At 33.7% G+C, this 22027-nt stretch overlaps 1 protein-coding gene across 1 annotated transcript; it reads left to right on the plus strand.

Annotated features, from left to right (window-relative positions):
- Nucleotides 1–4573: 4573 nt before the first annotated feature.
- Nucleotides 4574–21875, plus strand: LOC141677407 (leucine--tRNA ligase, chloroplastic/mitochondrial). Its single transcript, XM_074483333.1, has 21 exons — nucleotides 4574–5007; nucleotides 8612–8756; nucleotides 8835–8891; nucleotides 9061–9180; nucleotides 9279–9383; nucleotides 9483–9706; nucleotides 9790–9856; nucleotides 9939–10093; nucleotides 10355–10619; nucleotides 10801–10995; nucleotides 11288–11367; nucleotides 12610–12672; nucleotides 12836–12917; nucleotides 18207–18284; nucleotides 18353–18454; nucleotides 18583–18755; nucleotides 18889–19066; nucleotides 19339–19416; nucleotides 19891–20022; nucleotides 21232–21595; nucleotides 21686–21875. The coding sequence occupies exons 1-20, from the start codon at nucleotides 4658–4660 to the stop codon at nucleotides 21472–21474; spliced, it is 2892 nt and encodes a 963-aa protein (XP_074339434.1). The 5' UTR covers nucleotides 4574–4657; the 3' UTR covers nucleotides 21475–21595; nucleotides 21686–21875.
- Nucleotides 21876–22027: the final 152 nt, after the last annotated feature.

Raw genomic sequence — 22027 nt, forward strand, 5'->3', positions numbered from 1 at the left:
TAACAGAATCTCTAAAGATGGAAGATTTATGAATGTAAAAGCTGGCTCATTTTCAAATTCAGAATTGAAATGTTAGATGGTTATCCGAAGCAAGACAGACTCAAACTGATAGAAGCTCTAACAGGGACTCCAATCATAGAGGAACTTGAAATTCTTTTATATTTAAAGTATCTCATTAGTGAAGAATCAAAAGTTCCAGTCTTTGTCTTATGCTTGTATTTACCCAACTCAAAATCATCTAATATACATTGCTGTAATTGTATCAACTTCTATATTAATTTTATTTTCCATTAACTTGGGGTTAGTCTTGTTAACAGGCATGAATTTGTGTTAAGCAATCTTCTCACAAATTGGGGGAGATTGTTGTGCAAGACATGCCTGTACTTTTAACAAAACTAAGTCAAATTGACAACCCTAAGTACGTTGTATTGTAATCTTAGTTTGCATTTTGTATTGTAACATTTAAAGTCTGTAAAAATGTCAAAAGAGCAGACTTGAGTCTTTTTCCTTAAACAGTATCAAGTCTAAAAATTCTATCTGGAAGAAGATCAAGAAGATCATGCCTCAGAAGAATTATGAAGAAGCTTGGAGTTGAATAAATCTGTTTTGGGAAAAATGTTCTAAGTCAAGATCACTATAAGTCACAGATTTAGTGTTATAGAGAAGTCATTCGAGAACTCCAAAATGACTGATAGAGAACTCAAAAAAGCTACTAGAGAACTCAGAGATATCGATAAGCCAAATTGAAGACATGAAGATTGGAAATATCGACAAGTCATTTCTTCACTAGAGAACTCAGAGTTATCGACAAGTCAAATATTACTAGAGAACTCTGAGTTATCGACAATTCAAATTTCACTAGAGAACTCAGAGATATCGACAAGTCTAAATTCACTAAAGAACTCTGAGTTATCAACAAGTTAAATTTGACTAGAGAACTCTGAGTTATCGACAAGTCAAAAAGTCACTAAAGATCTCAGAGATATCGATAAGCCAAAGTGAAGACATGAAGTGAAGAGATCTCCACAAGCTAAATTCTCTTACGGAGAACTCTGAGACCTCTGCAAGTCAAATCACCTATGGAGTATTACAGATCTTGATAAGCCATTACACTTATCGAGATGTCAAGTTCTCTATATGCCTAATTGGAGATCTCGAGGTAAAATCTCAAAGTACAAATTGCTGACCAGTTCAATATCCAAGATTAAAAATCAATAAACAATAAAACCAGTTGGATTGACAAGTCTACAAAAAGCAGCTTGAAAAGTGTGTAAGATCAAGGGTGAAGATTAACTGACAAAGAAAGATCAAAGTTAACACAGTTTGCAAAGATATGATAAGCCAGAAATGGAAGATATACTTTTTCTAAAATGGAAATGATAAGTGACAGTTTATTAAAGTGAATAGAATCTCTTATTACACACTGTGTAAACCAGTAGTTAACTGTGATATGAAGTTAACACTGGTCCTTTGTTGGAAACAACCATTACGATAAGAAAATCTTGTATTTCTCTCAAGAAAGAAGCTAAGCTCTTTATCAACAAAAAGCCTAGAAATTTTGTAGTGAGACATTCTCAATTTTTATATAAAATTAAGTGAGTTTTGAAAGATCTGTGTACACTGTTATTGCTTGTTTAATTTCAGTATTAACACATTTCATTGCAAGATTTATAATTTACTTTGTTCACAACCATAAATACTTCAAGAAAAGCATAAAAACACTAAAACACATTCACCCCACTGTGTGTAATTCATTACCTAACAAGATTAGACTAGAGGGTTTTTCTGTGAACAACCTTCAAGCTAAGGAATAAACTCTGGAAGAAGATCAAATCCTGATCATGCCTCAGAGAGAAGTGTAACAACTTGGATTTGAATAATACTGTTCTAGAAAAATATATTTTAAGTCAGATATCGACAAGTCACGGATCAAGGAATATCAAAAAGTTTGGCAAGAAGTCCAAAATAACTTGTCGAGAAGTCTCAAGAGATATCGATAAGTCAATATGCATTTAAAGATCTCAGATATCGACAAGTAAAAAGAACATGTAGAGAACTAGAGATATTGACAAGTAATTTCGTCAGAGATCTAGAGATATCGACAAGCCAAATCTTCATGTAGAGAACTAGAGATATCGACAAGTTTAAAGCCTATATAGAGAACTAAAGATATCGACAAGTCATTTTACGTTTAGAGAACTAGAGATCTCTACAAGTCAGTAACACATGTAGAGAACTTAAGATATCGATAAATCATTATACTTATCAGTCAACAAACAATTCTATCACCAAACTGGAAATACTACAAATTCAGCTTCAGCTTGAAGAATTCAAGATCAAGGGCCAAGATTCACTAGACGAAGGAGGGTTACGGACCTATTAGATTCTGCACAAATTTGCTAACACTAGAAATGAAAAATAAACAAAGTAGCTTTGGAAACTATGTTAGTCCATTTTAGTGCATGTTTGGTAATCCCGTGCATGTTGATCTATAAAGCATTTACGGGTCCTTCGTTTGAGAAGTAACAAATAGATCTAGGAAAAATCTTGAATTCGCTCTCAAGAATTGTAGTTGAGTTCTTATATTTAAGAACACAGATTTGTAGCAAAACATATTTGATTTTAATAAATCAGGTGATGTTTTGATATTTGCTTCTGTGTTTTACATTAGTACATTATCTCTGCAAATTCATACACCTATCATGTTCCAAATAACCAAAGACTTTCACAAGTTAATTAAAATTCAACAAAACGCATTCACCCCTCTCTGTATTGCATTTCATACCTAACAAACTCGATTAAAAATGTTCGGGATCGAGCACGAGCTCGAGTTTAACCGGGCCTCAAAGTTTAAGCTCGAAACTCAGGTCATAAAAAGTTCGATATGCTCGATTTCGGCTCGAAAGCTCGAATCAGTTGCACTAAATTGACAAAACTCAAAATACGATAGGTTCGGCTCGTGTTCAATTTTATTAAATATATAAAAATAAATAAAATATTAAATATTTCTCTAAAAATGCATTTATATATATTTTTAAAATAAAAAATAGTAAAGGCCCGATAAATCTCGCGAATCTTACAAACTGAGTAATTTAAAGTTCGAGTTTGACTTTATAAAGAATTCGAATAAATTAAGCTCAAAATATTATTACCAAGCCGAATTCAAATATTTAACGGATTGAACTCTAGTAGCTAACGATGAATTTGACTAATTTACAACCTCAGCAACATCAAAATTATAATTATTTTTTCATTTATATCAATTTTTTGTGGAAATATTAAATTTAAAATAACTATTTTGCTCTCGTATTATAATAAATATGATAAATTATTGTTGACATGGAGAACCAAATCCATGGCACCTATGTGCAAAATAATGAATTCAACTAATTGAGTTAAAGGCCTGTTGCATACATTATATTAATATCAATTATTGAGTTAAAAAAATTATCTCTTTACATTCAGTGGTTAAATCTATATAATTTTATATTTATATAAAATAAAATGATTTGAGACTCGTATAATTAACTCATTTAAATATGTTAACTTTACGCTCGTGTACAATAACATGATTGTAATAAGTTTATTTATTTTTATTGAACTTTATTATCATATTTATTAGAAATAGACATTCATACATTAAATATTTATTTTTGATAACATATTAATAATAAATAATAATTTATAAATTATCGAGACTTGGCTAACTAACTCATTTCAATATATTAACTTTATATTTGTGCAAAACAAAAGAATTATAATTATCTTTCAATATAATTTTTTTAGGAAACATTTAATTTGAAATTAATTTTTGTGTTGTTTTTTTGTAAAAATGACAAATTATTGTTGGCATTGAGACACATGTGTGCAAATTAATGACTTAACTAAATGTTGTAGAGACCTATTTTCTTACATTTTATTAACATCAACTATTTAACTGTAAACTTGTTTATTTTTATTAGGTCGTTTAACTGTAAACTTGTTGATAGAACGGATGTGTTCAGGTGGGTGCTAAATTCAAAATGTTTAGTTTGGAGCGGGATCTCTAGGGGAAAGATTAGGGACTTTCGAATACAATAACTACTTTTGGCAGATATTTTTTACAGAATAGGTAAATCTTATGTGAATAAAACTAATGGTAGGTATTGTGTCGTAGGTATTGTGTCGTTTACTTTTACTTACTTTTATATATCATTGTGTATTATTTTTTTATTTAGGCCACACATATTTGTGCTCCCATACATTGCCATGGACGGTATTATTGGGTACGATTCTATCATATTTTAAATATAGTATTTTTCTAATATTCTCGATGAAATAAAAATGATTGAGAAAAACGAACTCTAAATTTTATATACGCAACACAATATAAACTCAAGGATATTTATCTTCATCACATTAATCCTTCGAAATTACAAATATTGTATGAGCAACACGAAAATATTCTAAGCTTGATAAAAAATCAGCAATATTTTTTGTAAAATTGAGTTGTACATAATGCAGGGCATAGGTAACAAAGCTGCATTGAAAAAAAAAGCGAAAAAGCGAGGATATTTGAGTAACACAGCAGCTGAAAAAGAAAGCAGCGGAAAATCATAATTATTAAAATAGAAAAAGTTATCCTCCAGGCAACTCTCTCCTACTAGAGGTGCCAAAGATGCAAGCACCATCTATCTTCTACCAACGTCAATTGCTACCGCAGCTTCATCCTCCTCCGCCACTTTCCCGTCGTTGCTCCACTTCAATCTCCAACTTCCATCCTCGCCCTTTTCTATTTTTTACAACTTTTTACAATCTCCGTGTGTGTAAATGTTTAAGTAATGTTGACACAAATGCTACTCCTCCTGCTACTAGTAACGAGGTGGAGAGGTCTTATCCATTTCATGAAATCGAACCCAAATGGCAGCTTTTTTGGGAGGAGAATCGTACTTTCAGAACACCTGATTTTCATGACTTGGATACTTCTAAACCCAAGTTCTATGTTCTTGATATGTTTCCTTATCCCAGGTCTCTCTCTCCCTCTCTCTCTCTCTCTCTCCCTCTCTCTCTCTTCCTCTCTCTCTCTCTCACTCTCTCCTTATCTCAGTTTGTGAGAGCTAAAGATTTCATTTTTATCAATTCAAGTGCTTTTTATTGTAGCTACCTTTTATATGGTTTCATTAATAGACTATAATCGTTGTCCATTACCTCTAGAATATATAGTTTTTCCAATTATCAAAGAATATATACGTTGTGTATGGATTTTCATTTAACCACCGTATTGCAGCTATTGTAATATTACTTCAATTTAGTGTATCTCGTATCTTGGAGTTGGAGTCTGAATGAATACCTCAATTTAACTTTGGAGTTGGAGTCAGAATGAAAACCTCAAGCTAACTTCGTTCATATATCTAGAATACCTTTTTCAAGAGTGTTGGAGTTGGAAATGGCCAAGTAACTCAATACTTCGAAATTGTTTGCGCTTTTGGTCTTAAGTAATACTTGGGTTATGTTTGGTTCACAGGGAATAATAGTTCCTCGACTATTGCCCATTTTGCTTCACTTTCACACTATATTAAATGCTTAAGTTCTCCCATGGACTATTTTTTTTGTTTGTTTTTGTGGAATTAACGATACATTGAATGAGTATTGTATTAATAATCCTCTGAAATGAACTAATTAAACCTGAAAGTAATCATAATTCGCCTTAGACTGTAGAGTTTGCTCTATAATTTGTTGTTGTTTCTGTTATTCTCAAGATGAGTCGTAAAGGAGAGGGGTTTTCTTAAAACTCTACACTCATTTAAGGATTTAGAAACTTTTTTTTTTGGAAAGAACATTGTGTGTGAAGGTGTGTATGGCGAATTGTTAATGTAAAAGAAACATCAATTATTAAAAAAAGTCATGTAAAGCAAGACACACTTTTTCCAAAGTCGTTATGTATTTATATTATAATTTTGTGCTACAAGTTCATATAAATATCAAATTTAGTTGTCCAGAGTTATTAAATTTATTGTTAAAAATATGCTTGAGAGAATCTTGATTAACATCTATAAAAGCTTAGGTAATATAAACAGAGAGACTTAATATAAACATCTTAAAGCACACTCCAGGGCAATGCTAAAGTTGGTTTTATTTCTATAATTTAGAACCAAATGTTAAAAAACTCAACTCTAAAGGGGTTTTATATTTAGATGCAAACATGCATAAATGCATACTTTGTTCTGAATTTGAAACCAAGGATGCATATTTGTATCTAGCCACATCATCAAATAACCATAATTGAATTGCATATTGGTGTGCTTTAAACAAAATTTAGGAGATAGAGACAAAAAAATCGTTAGATTTGGAATTATTTGGTTGTAAAATACAACTAGCATTGAAATTGAAGTTCTATATTAGCACCGAAAAGCACTTTTTGTTGCCAAATTATAGTTTTAACTATAGTAATTTTGCATCTAGCATTGGACTTGCTCTGCAATGCTATACTTGGTTCTATTGCTAATGGAAAAAAAACTCAACTCCAAAGGGTTTCCGTATTTTGGACCTAAATATGCATAAATGCATTCTTGGTTCTATATTTGAAACCAAGGATGGATCAATCCATCCTTGCCACATCATCCATAACTAGAAACGGAGGGGAATAGTTAAACAATTTTTGCATTGTAGATGACCAAATACGAAAAGCATATTGAATCAGGTAAAACTTAAAAACTTAAAAGAGTAATTAAATTTGAAACTAATTATGCAACTAGCCCTGGAGTGCAACTTTTAGCACCACAAAGCATTTTTTGGTCCTATATAATAGCAGTAGCTACAACAATTTTGCATCTAGAACTGGACTTGCTCTAAGAGAGGCTAGGAAAGTATTGGAATCTTAAAAGTTGTTTGACAGTTCGTGCATGGGTCAGCCTTCTTACACCAATTGTTGAGCCACATCCCTTCTCAAAAAATCTAATCGTTTTCATTTTTACCAGTGTCTTTTCTGTGATTTCTTTTGTTGACTTGAGCTATTGTTGTTGACTTGAGCTATTGGCTAGGACTACCATCCTTTTCCAGCTGTTGTAAGACAGTCGCCGCTGAAAATTTTCTTGTACTAATATAATGCGAAAAATATCTTGATATAATTCTATGAAGAACGCTACAAATACATTCTATTAGTATAGTGTAGCCTTATCCGATTACTATGTGACCGACTCTTTTGCAGAGAATACAACAGTGTAATTTGTATTGAATCCACCAAATATACGACAACTATGTGGTGTAAGTCCATGCATGTATTTGACCTTTGAACCTACATAAATTCGACAACCATGCCATTGTTCTCTATTTGTATCAATTTTGTTCACATTGATGTAATGTGGTCTCCTTCAATATCTTATATTCCGCATTTCAATATCTTTTATTCCGCATTTCAGCCCATATTGTTTATCACCAATCTTAACTTGTATGATTATGCGTTAGGAAAGTTCTTGAGCCCACATATTTAACAAGTCAAAATTGAGAATGCTACAAGTCCAGTCTTCAAAATAGAATGCTATAGGGTAAGTACAGTCCTGAAAATTTTCTAGGCAATGAAACTACCATCTTGATATTTGAACTGTGTGATGAATGAACACTGTAGTGAATTTCTAAGAGCAAGTCCAATGCTAAATGGAAAATGGCAATAGCTATTGCTATTATATGGCACCAAAAAGTGATTTTTTGTGCTAAAATAGCACTTGCACTCCAATGCTAGTTGTATTTTACAACCAAATAATTCCATATTTAGCTAACATTTTATCCAACTCATTCACTTTATTTTAAAGTGGACCTCATTACACTCCATTTTTAGTTATTTGATGATGTGGCAAGGATGGCTATAGCCATTCTTAGTCTCAAATATAAGACCAGGTAGCCATTTATGCATTTATCCATCCATGTATAGCTATGCATTGGAGTTGAATTTTATGATTTTAGTCTGATATAATAGTTATAGGACTAAATATAGCTATGCATTGGAAGTGCTCTAAGTAATTTCTTTTAATTTTCATATGATCACAGTGAAAACTTCATGTCTTCATTAACTGTACTACCTTTTTCAGTATTTCATACTTTACCTAAAGTAAGTACAAATGATACAAGTTAAATAATAGGCTTTTTAGTTACTAAAACCAACAGTTCTTTTTCATGTTCTTGCTCTTTTGCTCTTTCAAGTGGCATAAGTGGCAAATTATAAGTCTTTATATTCATATATTCAAGATTCAGTGGTATGCATGAATGTTGCGTAGGATATTAGTTATTTTTGTCAAACCAGCTCTTAGTCTTTTCATTCTGTGGATATGCTTGACAGTTGACACTCTATAGAGGTTGGTATTTGGTTTTATTATTCGCGAGTCCCCCTCGCTCAAGAAGCTTGCTGTCTCATTATTCATTTCCATTTGTTTTTTCCTGTTACTGTAAGCCTATGTATATCTTAAGTCCTGCACTACTTTGTTTCAACTTAAGATTGAAGAAAAATAAACTGAGTTGACATATAAAACTGTGTTAGGCTTCCTGGATAACTAGTCTCATCTGGCCAAATTTTTTTTTCCTAATTCATGTGACTAAAGTTATATAATCTGATGGTTGGTCCCATTGATCGTTGATGCAGTGGGTCTGGACTACATGTTGGTCATCCTCTTGGATATACGGCTACAGATATTCTTGCTAGATATAAACGAATGCAGGGTTTCAATGTCTTGCACCCGATGGGATGGGATGCATTTGGGTTGCCTGCAGAACAATACGCAATTGAGGTTTTTTTCAGATCTGACAAAATATTGTTAACACTCAGCTTGTACTGGTCATTTGATGCAACGTCTTTTCCTTCATAGACAGGAACCCACCCAAAACTTACCACATTGAAGAACATTGACCGTTTTAGATCGCAGGTTATATCCAGTCCTTTTCTTCCTCTGTAGGATATGTGGAGATATTATGCTTTACTTTTATATGATCTGGGACTAAAATCTTTAATGACCATATGATGGTTTCAGGAAATGTTTTAAATCACTGTTTGGCCTTTTATGTTCTGATTGCGAAGTTTTTTTTTGTTTCCAGCTTAAATCATTAGGCTTCTCGTATGACTGGGATCGTGAAATATCCACTACAGAACCAGAGTATTATAAATGGACTCAGTGGATTTTCCTTCAGCTTCTAAAGAGAGGACTGGCATATCAGGTCAAAAAATACTTGCATTTGTTTTTCTTATTGTCTGATATTAACTTAGTGTAACTTTGTATATAAATATTTATATATGCATCTCAATATAATTTTAGGCTGAGGTACCAGTCAATTGGTGCCCCGCACTTGGCACTGTATTGGCTAACGAAGAAGTGGTGGATGGTTTGAGCGAACGTGGGGGTCATCCAGTCATAAGGAAGGTATGCAGCCTATTGCATTCTTGCCAATGCCAGAATCAAAAGCTTTTTTAGTGGTAAATGGTTCTCTAAGTTTGCTGTTTATCATTTATTGCCAAACAGCCAATGAGACAATGGATGCTCAGGATTACTGCATATGCTGACCGTCTTCTTGAAGATTTAGATGATCTTGAATGGCCTGCAAGTATAAAGGAGATGCAACGAAATTGGATAGGGAAATCAGAAGGCGCAGAGGTGGAGTTCCATGTTCTTGATAATGACGGGCTAGAAAGTGGCAATAAAGTTACTGTCTATACCACTAGGCCCGATACGATTTTTGGAGTAACGTATTCATTCAGTCATTAATTCTCCTGTGCTTTTCCTTTTGCAGTAATTTTTTACGTAGTAATAGGTGCTGTAATATGTGCAGATATCTTGTCCTGGCACCTGAACATGACCTGTTGTCATCCATCGTTCCGGAATCCCATGACAAATGTGTATGGTCTAATTTTTTCCTTTGTAGTTTAGTCACAGGATTAGTACAAGAAGGATTATTAAAGGTTATGATCTACAACCCAGGTAAAAGATTACACAGACCTTGCCTCTCGAAAAAGTGACCTAGAGAGAACCGAGCTTCAAAAAGAGAAAGAAGGAGTATTTACTGGTTGTTATGCAAGAAATGCATGTAATGGGAAAGCTATCCCAATATGGGTTGCTGACTACGTTTTGGCTAGGTGTGTTATGAATTATTCTTCTTTTAATATTTTATGATATGGTTGTGGAAAAAATGTAAGAGAACTATACTACTGTTCAAATTAATAAAAAAATACCTTGTTAATTGATTCTATTATAGTAATTTTATATACTAAAATCAAAATTAATAAAAAAATGATACGATAATAAATACTAATATGGTAATACTCTATTTAAGATCATTTGGAGGGTTAGCCTCCTTTTAATAAACCCGCCAGTTAATTATCAACTGTATCATGTAGCTATGGTACAGGAGCAATTATGGCAGTTCCTGCACACGATACACGTGATCATGAGTTTGCTTTGAAGTATGATATTCCAGTATGTTGGGTAGTAAAGCCAAATGAAGATACTGGCAAAGATTCTGGAAAACCATATGCTGGTCAAGGTATCTGTGTGAATTCATCAAGCTCAGATTCAGGACTAGACATAAATGGACTGACTAGCAAAAATGCTGCTAGCAAAGTCATTGAGTGGGTGGAGAAAACTGGAAACGGGAACAGAAAGGTAAGCTTGGTGAATTTAATATATTTCAGCTTTGAATGTGTGTTTGGTTTCCTTTTTCTTAGTTGTTTCATTTTCGTTTTATTTATTGGTTATATATATTTTTATGGGAAAGGCAGTGTTTGATTATCACGAAGAACTGTTTCTTTGATCCTACCGCTTAATAAAAAAGATGTTTGGATAGGTAAATTACAAGTTGAGGGATTGGCTTTTTGCCCGACAACGTTATTGGGGAGAGCCTATCCCAGTTGTTTTATTGGATGAGACTGGTGAGACTATTCCAATCCCAGAAACTGAGCTTCCCCTTACCCTTCCTGAATTGGATGATTTTACTCCTACCGGAACAGGGGAGCCACCACTAGCAAAAGCGCTTACTTGGGTATGTTTTCTTTCTCTTAATTGTCTCTATTATTCAAATTCTTCAATTTAATGTCTGATATTTTCCTGTGCCAGGACATATCTGTATGCTATTTATACTGATTCTTATTTCTATTATGTTCATTTTATTAAACTCAAATTACTCAAGTAGGATTTAGGTGATATTAGAAGAGTTGCATGACACAAACCTTACCTAATAGCTTTAAGTTGTTACCATTTCCATGTGGAAAAATATATATTGGTGATAGGATCATAAACTTATTTTCCTGCATCTTGTGGTGGATGTGTTTTAGGTTAAAACCAAGGATCCCTTGTCTGGAAAGCCTGCCAAACGTGAAACAAATACCATGCCACAGTGGGCTGGCTCTTGCTGGTAATTTTTGTGATGGCTATAGTTCATTTGTTTTTTATGTTGTTACGCTGACCTTACCTCTACTCTAAAATAATAGAGAGGCGGTTTCTGTCAAGAGTCTTGAAAGGTACAAGAAACTTTGATAAAAAGCATTTATTAAAAGATGGTGATTAAAGCATGATATAGAAAGCAAGAGATGATATACATATATCTGACTACTTTTTGGCATAAAATAATACAAAACAAAGAAACAACCATGCAGAAACTATTGGGAAAAAAGCTATGCAATAACGCAACCGATCTTTTCTTCTCACCCCTCCGAACACAAATACTTTCAACTCTCCTGCTCATCTCACTTGCTATGCAAACCGTTCTTATTTCTCACCCCTCCTACCAAAATGCTCTCAACACCCCTCTCCGGCCCTGATGGCTGCCTCCATTGATAGTATTCAAACCACCGTAATCTCTCCTCTCTTACTTTATCCGAATTAGGCGCGACTCTTAAGTCACTCGGTAAGATGTTAATTCTAGCCTCAATTGCTCGTCCCACGTCCTACAGACTGACCTTTCCTCATTAATTCCATTGAATTTCTATCAACGCTCCCTATCGGTGCCAAGACCTGTCTCATAACGTGACTAAACTTCTGTAGTTTTCTCGCTTAATTTATGTGAACTAGCCACTAGGTGCTACTTCCAGCTCTTTCAAGCAGACATCAATCGTAGTAATATAGGTAAATTAGTGATATGATTGATTGCCGTAGTGCATAACAATTAATGTAATTAAACATTAGGATAGTTGATCTCTTGGCTCGTGTTCGTCATAAAAAATTATTTTTTTAGCAATTTTCCTACATCAGGGAAAAAGTTAGATATAATTTGAAAGAAAATTGTTCAAAGGATTTTAATAAATTGATATAGCGGTGTGATTGTGTATGTAGCTCACTGCATTGTGTTGCTTGGGAAAAGTTTTAAACTTGGTCACTATCTATTACAGCGCCTTTTACATATAGCGGAAGATTGTCATACATAGCCTCGCAGCTAGAGAGGGCGCATATAACCATAAAAGTTCGTTAATACAGGATCAGAATGTATACATGATATAATAATTATTAGTAGTTACTGGTTGAAGGCAATTGACGATTCTTTTGATGGCATATGCTATGTGCATATATGGAAGCTATTCTAGCTACTTTGTACATGTATGATTTGAGATTTATGGACTAAAAGTGTATATATTGAAGTTATGCCAACTATTTTTTACAGGTACTATTTGAGATTTATGGACCCTAACAATTCCAAAACATTGGTTGACAAGACAAAGGAAATGTAAGATTTTCTTGCTACATAAAACCTTCAGCGTTGTTTTCTTTGCGTTAGTGGTAACACAAAAATATTTGTAGTTAGTTTCTTTCTGAAATTGGTCCAAAACAATTGTATGCTGTGAAAGTTTTACACCAACACATTTTGCCACTTGTAACATTTAACGCAGGTATTGGAGCCCTGTTGATGTATATGTTGGTGGTGCTGAACATGCCGTTCTTCACTTGCTCTATTCTCGGTTCTGGCACAAGGTTTGTAATTCAAAACTAACATGTATCATGCTTTTGTTTTTCCCTTGCGGCACCACATTGAAACCTGATTTTTTGTTCAATAGAGTTATTATTTTTTGTGGAGTCCTGGAGTTCATATACAATCTGCAATTAAAATATTACATTAAATATTGCAGAACATATTATTTTGCGAATCATGTTATATAAACATCACTATTTAATAAAATTTTATAAATCTCATATATTTACCAAATAGAACGTATATGTTTTGCAATGTGAACATGTATGTTTTACAAACTAAACATGTTAGGTAGAATAATATTTTTGCAATTTGCTACTCGTAACATACAATTTGCTACTCGTAAAATGTATGTGTTTTGCAAAATTTTCTTTAAAATACTGATGTTTATGCAAGATGATTAGCAAAATAATATGTTCTGTAATATTTTACGTTTTGTTTAGTTGCAGAACATATATGGACTCCAGGACTCCACAAAAAATCAGAATTCCATAGAAATTAACTTATATATATAAATAAGATATATTTTTAATATTTTCCATATCCCCACATCCTAATCCCCATATTTAAAATTTTCCGAATTCCGTATGCCCATATTGCGCACCTGCACCCATGCTTCCTAGGTAGCAAGAGAGGGACCAAGTTTCAGTTTTCCATATAAGAGACATTGCCTCCTTGTATTAGTTGCAGCACAAATGGTAAATTTATTTAAAAGTTTACGACCCTCTCTTCGTCTCTTTTCCATCCTCCGACTGTTTTCAAGTGAAGTTCCTTGAAGCAAGTTTGTTTGCCTTGTTTAACCAGTTCCATCCATAACGGCACCCTTTGATTCAAAAAGTTGATTTTTTTAGCTGTAACACCCCTTTTTTAAATAGAAGGAGATATTACCTAAAATCCGTAAACCTGCAAACAGAGCACTAATATATTTCTAAACAATAATTAAATAGTTAAAATCTCCAAAATAATATTAAATCTCCAAACTGTCTAAACGAATCATATAAATGTTGAAATCTCTAAATAAATAATTAAATCTAGATACTGATAAAGTCTGAAATCCTAATCAATAAATGGGGTAGCTCTCCATCGCACAGTCCCAGATTCCTCCTAAGCACCTACCAGAAAAAGAATACGGCTTGAGGCAAACGCCCAGTACGGATTTGGAATACAATTTATAAATCAGGAGATCATAAATAAATAATCAGCAATTTATAATGAAACAACAATTTTAAAAATAAGTAAGGCTGAAGCAACGAGGGGTTAGGATATTTCATACCGAGATCAGAACAGATACAAATACACACACCATAGGGTACCTAATGCGTGCAACAGAATGGATAACGTGTACGACATATACAACGTCACCATAAATCAAACTCTGGGTGCACCCACGTATCAGCAATTTATAAATCAGGAGATCAGAAATAAATAATCAGCAATTTATAATAAAACAACAATTTTAAAAATAAGTAAGGCTGAAGCAACGAAGGGTTAGGATATTTCATACCAAGATCAGAACAGATACAAATACACACATCATAGGGTACCTAATGCGTGCAACAGAATGGATAACGTGTACGATATATACAACGTCACCATAAATCAAATCACAAATCAAACTCTGGGTGCACCCACGTATCCTGAACAAACATCAAATGGCCAAAAGCTCCTCCCAAGAGCTAATAAAAGGATACGCCATGACCAATCACACTGTCACGGAAGTGTCATGCCACTGGTGCCGCAATGACATGGTTGTAGTACTCCTACAGTTGGTTAACTCGGTATACCCTATATCACTAAGGGTCCAAATAAAAATATTCTCGCAAAATTTAAAAATCACCTGAGACAAATGATACAAATTTCCAAAGTAGGAGGGTGTCATAAATAATTTTAAAAACCGTATAAACAGATATCTAAAATTTTCAAACTCAATTTTTAAAACAATCTTCGGATGTTAAAACGATCAAAGCAAATATTAACGGAATGAACAGAAAGTAGAACGGAACGAATCAAATGAATATAATGGAAAAGAGGAGTAGTGCTGAATAAAAAAAAGGGACAGAATCCGTACCTCGAATATAGCAACTAAAATATCAACAAGATCCGCAAACGTCGCTAAGACCCCGACCCGCGATCTAATTACACAAATTATAATTTACATATTAATATGCATCGATTTATTATATTTATAATTTGTATTAATATACTAATGCATATACTAATGCAAATATCTCAATTTATGATTTAACAGCCTAACATTATCATGATTAACACTCTCAATAGGTTTAGCCGTGACCAGACCTTTACCAAACTTAGTCCTGCCAAATTTATATTACTATACTAGTTGCACTTATCATTGCCAAACTAGTTAACTAATTTCTACCGAGACAACAAGTTAACAATGACAACAATCAATCTAAAACACATTACTACTAATATTTATATCAAATAATTAAGTAACATGGTATTGATATTAATATAAAATATTATTAAATCATGGTACAAAACTCGTATAATATCTCAAATCAGTGGCATCCATATAGCCATTTACTTATTCAAAACTAACATATCTCTGGTTACATAAAAATATAAAATAAAATTTATGTTTAAAATAGAAAATAATAAATAAAGTAATATATGAAATTATATATAACCCCAGGATGATGACCAGGATCAACACAGGGCTACAATGGTATGCAATTAAAATAATTACTCACAGACTCTATGATACCGCATGTGAGTATATCCAACTAGAAGACAATGAAATTAGTATAATCGTCATAAAGTAACCCATGTACATATGCATCATGATGATATGTGCTAGGAAGAATAACAAAGTAAGTGGTATGTAATATTAAATTAAACTACACCCAGAATAAAAAAAAATACCTTTTGATTTTAGTGAATGGATAACACAAGCTCTTTCTCTCTCTTATTAGTCTCCTCGCTCCGTGTTCTCTCTTCCCTGCTCTGCTCAACTATCAACTACTGTGCGGCTCGATTTATAACTTTTAATATTAGGGTTAATTTATTATATAGACACAAGTCACCTATTTCTTTTCTGATTAGTAATTTAATCAAATATCTAATTCTCTTCTGAGTCAGATATTATTATTATTATTGTTATTAAAATTCACGTATATCACATTAGCGCAGAAGAATGAAATTATCTTACACTTTTATATAGGGAAATACTGTGTCTTTGAGAGTTCGGCCCAAGATATAGGCTATATTTCTGCCTTTTTGCGGCGAAGTTGACGGTTGATGATACTCGTCTAGACAAGTTCATTTATATTGTTCTTGTAGAATATCAGTAGAGAAAAGTGAAGGCAAGATAGTTGCATATGCAAATGCCTTGCACACGTTTCTCCCACTGGACCAAACAAGTTGGCTAACATTTTCAAGTCTTTATTTGGAACATATGCCTCGCCCAATATGGGTAAATTACTAGCAGGCGGAACAGCGTTATGCCGAGCATACGCGTCTGCATACCCCGAATTCTAAATTACTTTTTTTTATTATAGTCCAACATCAGTTTCCTGCTTTGTGTGATACATGTGAACGTGGAGACTTTTTATTCTAAGCACTTTGCCTTGATTTCTATGTTTTATGCGTTTAATTAATTTTAAATTTGACTGATAGACCTGTCAAAAAAAATTGACTTATAGACTTTTATACAAATAATAATTAATCAAATGAAAAAGATACATTTGATTTACAAATATCAAAATAGCAACCTCCATTTTTTTTTCCAATCAATATATAATTTGATGTGTTTTAGACCTTTACCGTATATCTTTATGGGTACTACTTAAATAGTCATATTTGACACTTTGGGTCAAACTGATCAAATCTTGACTAATAATTTAAAAATAATTAATTTTACAATTCTACAGTAGACTTTTTTTTGCCACACAATTCTACAGTAGATTAAATATAAGTTTTTATAATAGTTATATAATAGTTATTAAATACTCCCTCCGTCCCTTTCAATTGTTTACATTTTTTAGAGAGTGTCTGACACGCATTTTAAGGTGCATATTACGTATAGCTCTGTAATTTTTTTTTACAATTTTGTTTTTCTGAATAAAAATTAAAACATTTAACTTTTATTCAGAAAAAAAAATTTGTAAAAATAAGTTACATAACTATACTTTTTATGCACCTTAAAATGCGTGCCGAACACTTACTCAGAAATGTAAACAATTGGAAGGGACTGAGGGAGTAGTATATATGTTTTCATTACGAATTTGAATAATTTGACCTTGAAAAATATTAATTGAGTGAATTTGAGTGAGATGGAAAAGCATGTATGTGGCTCCCCCTGAACTTCCAGCCTGGCTTCACCAGTGATCACAAGTTAGGTCGATTCGAACATGGATCTCAAACTCCAAGATGGGACAATTGGTCTGTAATATGTATTTTTTTGGACACCAAGGTCGTGCACATGGGCCCCAAGGATCCATTTTTCGAATTCAAAAATACGATTAAAATCCCACGATTACGTTGGCGTGTTAATAAATAAACACATGACCATTACATCGTACACTTACATCAGCACCATGAATTCATGGTGCATTGGTGCTGCCACTGTTACTGTGGCAAGAGTAGGGACTTACTACTAGTAGTCAATACAAGAGACAGTACCTCGTTGTAATTGCTGCAGAAGTGATAAACATATATGTGCTTACTGATCCCTCCATTCCAATCATATAATCGGGAAAGGTGTACGTGTGTCCTTACAGTGAAACTTGGGGAAGGGAGTGAGGAGTTTCCTTTTGCTTCTTATGAAGTGCGATGGGTTTATCGGGGGGGGGGGGGGGCGAGTGTCACTTACCACACATTTTGCATATTTAGACTCATTTTCATGTATTTAAAGGAGACCTTGCATTTTAAGTTAATTTCAATTCTACAATTAGGACATAGGGGCGGAACATAAGGCGATGGACAGGCATGAAAATAGAAACTGTAGATAGTGGAGTGAGGACTAAAAGCCATAATCTGTAGGGAAGAAAATTGTAAATTGTGTTATTGGATGCTATTATACATATATACTGTCTTACTAATTTTTTTTTTTTACTTTTGGATTCTTCATAAACTACTGTAAGTATAAATGATAAACTCCAGCCGCCTGTCCCCTTGGTAATTTACAGTACACGTGCATCTTAACAAACTGGATGTTGATCATTTCAAAAATAAGACGTCGTTCTAGTGTCTATGACAAATTAATGGTTACTTTAGTTTCTTTTTGTAATTCTAAATGTATAAAGCATCTATTTGTCTTTTTGTATCAGGTTCTATATGACATTGGTGCTGTATCAACCAAAGAACCTTTTAAATGTGTCATAAATCAAGGGATAATCCTGGGGGAAGTAAGTTTACTTCTCCAGTACCTTTATAATAGACTATCTGTTCAAGTGCTTAATGTTATGACTCGCAGGTTCAATATATGGCGTGCAGAGACTCAGATGGGAATCTAGTTTCTGCAGACTCTGTTGATGAGTCGAAGGGGCATAGTCAAGAGAAAGTACCCGAGGAAAATGTATGTATTCCAGTTGCATGATGTACAACCTTACATGATATCTTATACTTGACATATCATATAACTGTCTTTGTCTCTTTTTTTTCTCTTTAAGTCTCAAGGGATATAACAAATATGTAACAATGTAGGTCATTAAATCTGGTGTTCATTTTGTACTAAAAGACAATAGCAATATTCGCTTGATTGCTCGTGTTCACAAGATGAGTAAAAGTAGAGGAAATGTCGTAAACCCTGATGATGTTGTCGCAGAATATGGTGCAGATTCTCTTAGGTTATATGAAATGTTCATGGGACCATTGAGGTAGATGAATATTGATGGACAGTGCCAAAATTTTCTGATTATTACATATTAGCTTTATCTTCTTCTTTGTGTTTGGATTCATTTCTCTTACTAACTCTTCCCTATAACTCTTCACTATAATTTGCTCCTGTAGAGACTCCAAGACATGGAATACTAGTGGCATTGATGGAGTTTATCGATTTTTAGGGAGATCCTGGAGGTTAATAGTTGGTTTACCACTACCTAATGGTACATTTCAAGATGGAACAATAGTAACTGATGATGAACCTACTCTGGAACAACTGCGGCCGCTCCATAAATGTATTAATAAAGTAATGACTATGCTCTTCTTTTATTATTGTCTGTTCTTTAATGTGATTAAGGGTTGGAATCAAGAAAGTGCAACCTTTAATTACCGTTATGAGATGCAATTTGATGTCTATGCTTTATTTATAAGTTGACTTATTTCTCATGAATATCAAAACGACGTCATTGTGGCTTTTAAGCACCATTAATTATCAAGCTTCACTTCATGTATTATGCATCCGCTGCCTGACATTTGAAATTTATAAGAATCTAAAACTATGGGGACATTTATATGTAGGTAACTGAAGAAATTGAAGGAACGCGATTCAACACCGGAATATCTGCAATGATGGAGTTCCTTAATGTAGCGAATAAGGTCTCTATTTATATACCCACGCAATCACACATGCATGCATATATCCATTTTTTGTGGACCTTCTGCTCAAGTTTGTCATGTTTATTTTAAATATTATTTACATACATGCAACGAATCTGCTTGACTTTTTTGGAAATTGTCACAACTCACAAGTTAGTGGTGCGGTGAGAGATGCATTAGACACTATCGGGATTAATTTCTCAACTCTATATGTATATTAATGTCTAGCACCATGCTATTAGGAGGCATTCCTTATCTGCTATTACGGTGTTCCTTCGAGCAAAAATGGAATTTCAAAGAGATGTAGAATGCCCGGTTCCTGTTTTCATAATGCATGATAGTACCAAGTCATTTATGTGGGATGCAAAATATTTATGCTCAATATATTAATCTCTTTAAAATATTAATCCAGTTACAAGTTTAAGTTGCACTATACTTTGTATTCCAGTAACTTTGCATATTTTATGTTGTTAGTGGGATAAACTTCCACGGTCAGTTGCAGAAGCATTCGTTTTGTTGCTTTCACCATATGCACCACATGTATCTGAGGAGCTCTGGTTTCGTCTTGGACACCCTAATTCGTTGGGCTATGAGCCTTTTCCCAAGGTATAGATCTTGTACTCTACTGATTTAGGATTTTTATAACTCATCATACTCTCAAATTTCCCGCAAACAACATAAATTCCTCCACCAGTTTTTTATTTATGTACATGTAATGTAATATGCTCCTGTTATAAATATTCAAGGAGTAATATGCTCCCATGGGATGCTTGGCTTTGAGAATAAGCAATCAAATGGTCTTACAAATTTATTTATAACATATTTATGTGTTCGGCTGCGCATCGAAACTCATAAAAGTGCCTCACAAAGAAAGTGCTCATTTGTTTTAGCTCTTAAATGTTGGCCAAAATTACAAAGCAAGTAATAGCTTGAAGTATTAATATTAACTACTTCAACTGCTGGTCGTCCAAAGGTCCTTGTAGAGGTAGTGCTAAGATCTAGCAGTAACCTTCATCATTCTCTACACATCATGAATGTACAGCCCTTAATATGATATCTTCAACAGTTGATTTTTGTTATATTACTAACTTAAAATTTTTAGAGGCTCCCGCAGCCAGTTATGCACCGGGTAACTAATGAGGTGCCTTCGTAGTTCTGGATTTAATTCCTTAAAAGTGGAGTGCCACACTAAAAAGAGCAGAGCACCGTGCGCACCCAGAGGTGTATCCAGATTTAAATTAAGCAGGGTTGAAGTCTTATTGTTGAGTATATAAACTGTAATTCAATTTATTAAATAATATAATTAATTTCAAGCGGCCACTGGTAACATGCCGGGTACACCCCAGTGTACCTACATAATATTTCATAAACTGAGTGAAGAATATTATACACCCCAGTGTACCTATATATCTTAAACAGTTGATCTTTGTCATATTACCAACTTAAAATTCTTAGAGGCTCCTGCAGCCAATTATGCACCGGGTAACTTATGAGGTGCCTTAGGAGTTCTGGATTTAATTCCTTAAGAGTGAAGTACCACACTAAAAAGAGCAGAGCACCGTGCGTACCCATATTTTAAATTAAGCAGGGTTGAAGTCTTATTGTTGAACTGTAATTAAATTTATAAAATAATATAATTAATTTCAAGTGTCCACTGGTAACATGCTGGGTACACCCCCAGTGTACCTATGCTGGTTTCAGTTTATAAAATTTTTTTCTTCAGATCTTTTATAGGCTCTATACTGCACCACCGAAATATGTGATGATTTCTTTTACTGAGTATGCTCTGTCCTTGTACTGGTGTCCGTAAAACAGGTTAATCCTGCTTACCTTAAGGAAGCTACAATTACGCTACCAGTACAGATCAATGGGAAGACAAGAGGCACTATAGAGGTTGAAGAAGCATGTACAGAGGAGGATGCTTTAAAACTTGCTGCAGTTAACCCAAAACTATCAAAGTATTTGGATGGCAAAACAATCAAAAAGATTATATATGTTCGCAGTAGAATTCTAAATGTTATTTTGAACCTAGAAAATGTAAAAGTGGGAATTCGGTAGTTCCTTTGTCATAAATGATAAGCTGTACACATGTTATACAATACCAAGCAAGGGTAAGGACGAAAGCAGTGATTTGAATAAAACAGGAGACTGCGCATTGCAAATTTGTGATCTGCCTTGGGTAAGAGCTGTTAAACAATTTTGTTGTTCTTTTTGTAAACCGTCATTGTGCAAATGATCTGTTTGATTAAACTGCTACTTAAATATTTAGGGGGCTGACACTGCAAAAGCTCAAGGCGCGGGAAAATAGGATGGGAAATCGGCTTGTTTTCAGAGTTGGGAAGAACTACAGGGGTTGTCAATGCCTCCATTGGTTTAAAACAGTAATATAGTGAAAACTGGTAACATATTTGTGAAACTGGTACTGTGTGCATAATTTGGTGTAATACTGATTAAATGAATTTGTGGTGGCTTGTAGTATCAAGAAAGCGCACCTCCAGCCAACACATATTAATCATATTCATGGGGGGGGGGGGGGGGTGATTTTACAAGTCTGAAAAATGTAACAAGTTTAACAAAAATCTTCCTTTAAAATGGTGCAAAGTGAGTGTTA

This window comes from Apium graveolens, chromosome 8 (genome assembly GCF_009905375.1).
Source record: "Apium graveolens cultivar Ventura chromosome 8, ASM990537v1, whole genome shotgun sequence".
Classification (NCBI taxonomy): Eukaryota; Viridiplantae; Streptophyta; class Magnoliopsida; order Apiales; family Apiaceae; genus Apium; species Apium graveolens.